This window comes from Gossypium hirsutum, chromosome A08, assembly GCF_007990345.1.
Source record: "Gossypium hirsutum isolate 1008001.06 chromosome A08, Gossypium_hirsutum_v2.1, whole genome shotgun sequence".
Classification (NCBI taxonomy): domain Eukaryota; kingdom Viridiplantae; phylum Streptophyta; class Magnoliopsida; order Malvales; family Malvaceae; genus Gossypium; species Gossypium hirsutum.
Window position 1 is genome coordinate 4,035,944 of NC_053431.1, and position 5,204 is coordinate 4,041,147.

General features: G+C 31.1%; 1 protein-coding gene across 1 annotated transcript; it reads left to right on the forward strand.

Moving 5' to 3' along the window:
* Positions 1-1,232: 1,232 nt before the first annotated feature.
* LOC107930461 (UDP-glucuronate 4-epimerase 3) lies at positions 1,233-3,326 on the forward strand. Its single transcript, XM_016862135.2, has one exon. The coding sequence runs from the start codon at positions 1,671-1,673 to the stop codon at positions 2,976-2,978; it is 1,308 nt and encodes a 435-aa protein (XP_016717624.2). The 5' UTR covers positions 1,233-1,670; the 3' UTR covers positions 2,979-3,326.
* Positions 3,327-5,204: the final 1,878 nt, after the last annotated feature.

Below are 5,204 nucleotides of genomic sequence, written 5' to 3' on the forward strand. Positions count from 1 at the left end.
TCTTTTACCAAGAGGAGAGTATGCGATTTTTTTGATCATTTTTTATTAAACCGATTTAACCGATCATAATTTACAAAAATTGACTCAATCGAATTAAAGTTCAAAAATCAATATAATCAAATCAACTTTAAATTGGTTAGTTTGGTCAGATAACCAACTTTAGACATTGAACTTAAATAACTTATATTTATTTTATAAATTTCAAATATATTTTAAATAATTTAAAGAATATTAAATTAAATTGATTTTCTCAATCGAATCAATTTAAAAATTCAAAAATTGATAACTAACCACTCATAACAAAAAAGTAAAGAAAAGGGCGAAATCACTTAAACAGAAACTGATTAAACCAATTGGAATGATTTAATCAGTTTTTTGGGTATTAATCGAAAAGTGCCCTCCCTATTTTCACCTAAATTTTGTAAAAGGAAAGGAAAAATAAATATTACTAAAAACCAAATTATGATTCAAAATTTGAAGATTCGGAGGTATACAATTATATTAAGTTCGAAAATTATATTTAAACAAAAATTTAGGATTGTCTAAAAAAGATAGATAGATTCAAACCCTCAATTATTTTTCCTTTCATAAAAGCATTAATTTAACTAATTAGTAATTTTTTTTGTTAATCCAATTATTATTACTTTTCATAAGAAAAACATAAAAATGCGAAATATTTTTTTTTAAAAGAAAACAAAAATGGAAGGCAAGAGGATTTTTTTTTCATTTATTTTAGGGTAAACTATAAAAATAATTATTTTTATTTACCTTAAATTACATGTTAGTAGTCACTTACGTTATTTTTTTGTTATAAAGGGATAACTCTACCGTTAAACTCTATTATCTCTCCAATGACAATCTTACCTCACAGTCCAAATAGGTTTTAAATGCCAACTATGTAGAACATCCAAATTAACATTTAAAACCTATTTAAACTGCCACATAAGACTATTGTTAGGGAGGTAATGAAATTTAACGGTAGAGTGACCACTTTGTAACAAAATAATAACATAAATGATTAAAATATAATCAGAAATAAATAAAAATGACTATTTTTGAAATTTACCCTTTTAAGGGGAAAAAACCCTCTTACAGTAAATATGAAAATCTTAATCATTCCAGACCATCAACAACTAATTCCCAAGCTGAATAACAGCCCAAATTTAAGGGTTTACCATTCAAAAATATCATTAATCCTTAAATAAATAGTAAAATCCCTAATTTTCCCCCAACCAAACAAATTGGCCCCAAAACAAAAATACAACTATCAAATTATAGAAAAAAAAGAAAAAGAAAAAACTAATTTGGTTTCACCATTTTTCTTACTGTTTTCTCTCTTCTTTTTTTTGTTTTTTTTCCTTCGTTTTCTCGAACTGAGAAAACGAAAAAAACAAAAAAGAAAATTTTAAAACACCGAATGGAGCTTATTTACCAAATCAAAACAACCTCATTTCTTTAAAACCAGTTGAATTTTCACTTTATTGGTATCCCATGAATAATCCAAGGAATATCAAATCTTGAAAATCGCCATTGAAGCTCAAGAGAATTTTTTTTCCATCGGAATATGGAAAAGAAGTAGCAAGAAAAAGAGTTTACCTTTCCGCCGCCGTTAATCTTTGCTACCCATTTTCTTTAAAAACCCTAAATTCAAGCTTGTAAGAAAAGAAATTATGTCTCATCTCGACGACATTCCATCAACGCCGGGGAAATTCAAGATGGAAAAATCACCTTTCATTCAGAGTAGAATGAGGTGGCACTGGCAATCTTCACTTGCGAAGCTCACTTTTTGGTCAATTATTTTCTTCTGTTTGATTTTGATCTTCTTTTTTCGATCCCCATCTTCAAATCCCCTCCTTCAAGATCCATATCGCCGTTCTCTCCGTACTTACAATTGGGGCGGACCCGCTTGGGAAAAACGGGTCCGTTCTTCTGCCCGAGTCCGTTCCCGTAACGGTTTCTCCGTTTTAGTCACCGGAGCGGCCGGTTTCGTTGGAACCCACGTTTCATCCACTTTGAAAAAACGCGGCGACGGCGTCCTAGGGCTCGACAATTTCAACGATTATTACGACCCGTCATTGAAAAGAGCTCGCCAAGAACTCCTTGAACGCAGTGGGGTTTTCATTGTAGAAGGCGATATCAACGATTCAGCCCTTTTAATGAAACTTTTTGAGGTCGTCGCCTTCACCCATGTTATGCATTTAGCTGCTCAAGCTGGTGTAAGGCATGCAATGGAGAACCCTGGTTCTTATGTGCATAGTAACATAGCCGGTTTTGTTAATTTACTTGAAGTATGCAAATCTGCTAATCCACAACCTGCAATTGTATGGGCTTCATCAAGTTCAGTCTATGGTCTCAATAATAAAGTCCCATTTTCTGAAAAAGATAGAACTGATCAACCTGCTAGTTTATATGCTGCTACTAAGAAAGCCGGTGAAGAGATCGCACATACTTATAATCATATATATGGATTGTCATTAACGGGTTTGAGGTTTTTCACGGTTTACGGACCGTGGGGAAGGCCGGATATGGCGTATTTCTTCTTCACTAGGGATATTTTGAAAAGGAAATCGATTCCGATATTCGAGGCTGCTAACCACGGTACGGTAGCTCGGGATTTTACCTACATTGATGACATTGTGAAAGGTTGTTTAGCTGCATTGGATACTGCTAAGAGGAGTACCGGTACCGGTGGGAAGAAGAAAGGTCCGGCTCAATTGAGAGTGTATAATTTAGGGAATACTTCGCCCGTGCCGGTTTCCAATCTCGTGAGCATCTTGGAGAGACTTTTGAAGGTTAAAGTGAAGAGAAACATTATGAAGTTGCCACGGAACGGGGACGTTCAATTTACGCATGCCAATATTAGTTTGGCTCAAAGGGAGCTTGGATATAAGCCTACAACCGATTTGCAGACCGGATTGAAGAAATTCGTGACGTGGTATACCGGTTTCTATTCCGGTGGGAAGAAAGCTGCCGGATAATCCAATCGGCGGTGGCACGGTAGGATGATATGATCCTCTCTGAATCATTTTTATAAAATTGCTTTATAACGTCTCTGTTTGCTTTGAGATTATGGTTTGTTCCACATTTATGTTATAATGGTATGTCATATATAAGGTGATATTTTTTGGTCACTGGGAAATTGGCAGATGCTGTATCAAAACAACACTTGAACAATCTTTTTTTTTTTTTTATAATTATTATATATATTTCTTTTTAATTTTTAACATGGAATGTAATTGTTGTAGTTTTGGCCTTTTTTCAGAAATTATATGAATATGCTGATCACATTGTTGTATGAAATTCCAATAAAATAGCACATTAATTCTATGTTGTTGCTTTTCCTCTGTGGATAATTTGGTTCACATTTTGAAGTCACTCTGTACTGATAATAAAAACTATACCCTTTTTTTTTTCAATTTGGTACTTACATTCAAATTCTCAATTTTGTACCTAAAATATACTTTCATTATATATTTTCAGTCCATTTTTTTTATAGATGTTAAATATTTCCTTTTATTAAATGTATATACACATTAAAAATTATAAAAATAGAAATAAATATAGAAAAAAAATATAGAATTGAAAAGAAATTGGTTGAAATTAATAATGTTATTACACAAATGTAAAGAGTTTGTAAAAATTAGAAAAGATTTTTTTAAATAAAGGTTTAAAAATAATTTTTTATAAAATTCTGAAATATATAATTATAAAATTCTAAAAAAAGTATTTAAATTTCAAGTAATTTGCAATAATATTTTTTAATTTTTATATTTTATTTTTATTTTTAAAATTTATAATTATATATTTTAGAATTTTATAAAAAAAATTTTATATTTTTTTTAAGATTATATATTATATATGATTTTTTTTACATTTTTAATCAATGTAATATACATAATACTAGAAAATAAAAAAGGACTGTTCTAATAAGGCTATGTGGTCGCTCAACATTGGTCAACCCTCGCTCAACGACTGGTCAACAATCGGCCAAAGACAAATGTTTTTTTAAATATTTGATATTATAATTTTTTATTTTTTAATATAAATTTAATATATTTACTTTAAATAAACATAATTGTCATGTGACATTTTTCATTGGCTAAAACATATTATGTGGCACTGTTTCATTAGCCAAAGTTGCCTAATAGAATTTTTTAACGCTCATTACAAAATAGCCCAAAAACTGTAACGCCCCAATTTTCGGGAATTCTGTGAATGTTGGCATAAGTTTAATTATGTTAGTAGGCCTCTAGAAAGCCAAGCTTAAGATAGAACCCGACAATTTTAGTTAATTTTTGTTCCATAAGAAAAAGGGGGTGAAATTATGAAATAGAACCTATGTGAAAATGTTTGAAAATGCTATAGGCTAAATTGAAGTGGCCAAATAAATAGGAGTGCAAAATAGAAGGATTTGCATGACAAACCTCCCATTTTACATGAAGTGGCCAGCCATCATGTTGTTGTAGACAATATGAGCACTTGATATCCATAATTTATGGTACAAATTGATACAAATTGATAATGGGTTAGGTAAATGTTCCATGATAATGGATTAGGTAAATATTGTTAGGTAAATGTTCCATGATAATGGTTTAAGTAAATGTTCCATGATGGGCATTTCATGTCTTTTGTATTAAAGAATTAAATGGATGAAATATGAAATTTTATTAAAAGAAAAAGGGGTGAAAAGAACAAAGCTTTGTCCATCTTTGTTCATCATAGCCTAAAGTTAGAGAAGAGAAAGGAGAGGAGAAAGCTCTTGAATGTTCGGTCACTTGGGGAAGAAAATTGAAGGTAAGTTCATGGTAGTTTGCTTCTATCTTGATGTTCATGAGTTCTTCTTGATTCTACCTTAACTCTTGAAGCATATTTTGGTTTTTGGTTGTGTTGTGAGCATTTTGTCATGAATTAAAATGAAGGAAATGGTTGTTGTTTCATGTTCTTTTGATGAAAAATGGAAGATAGGTGAAGTTGAGCCAAACAAATGAGCATGCATGTGCCTTAGATGCTAAGGAAAAAAATCGGCTAATATGTTGTGCTTTAAAATGATGAAATGGAGATTATACTTAAGTAAAATCATAGATATGTGACGATTGATTGGTGATATACATGTTTAAAAAAAACATGCATGCAAGTTATGTGTGAAAGAGTGATTTGGTAATAAATCTGCTTGGGACAGCAGCAGTAACGTGACTTTGGAAAAT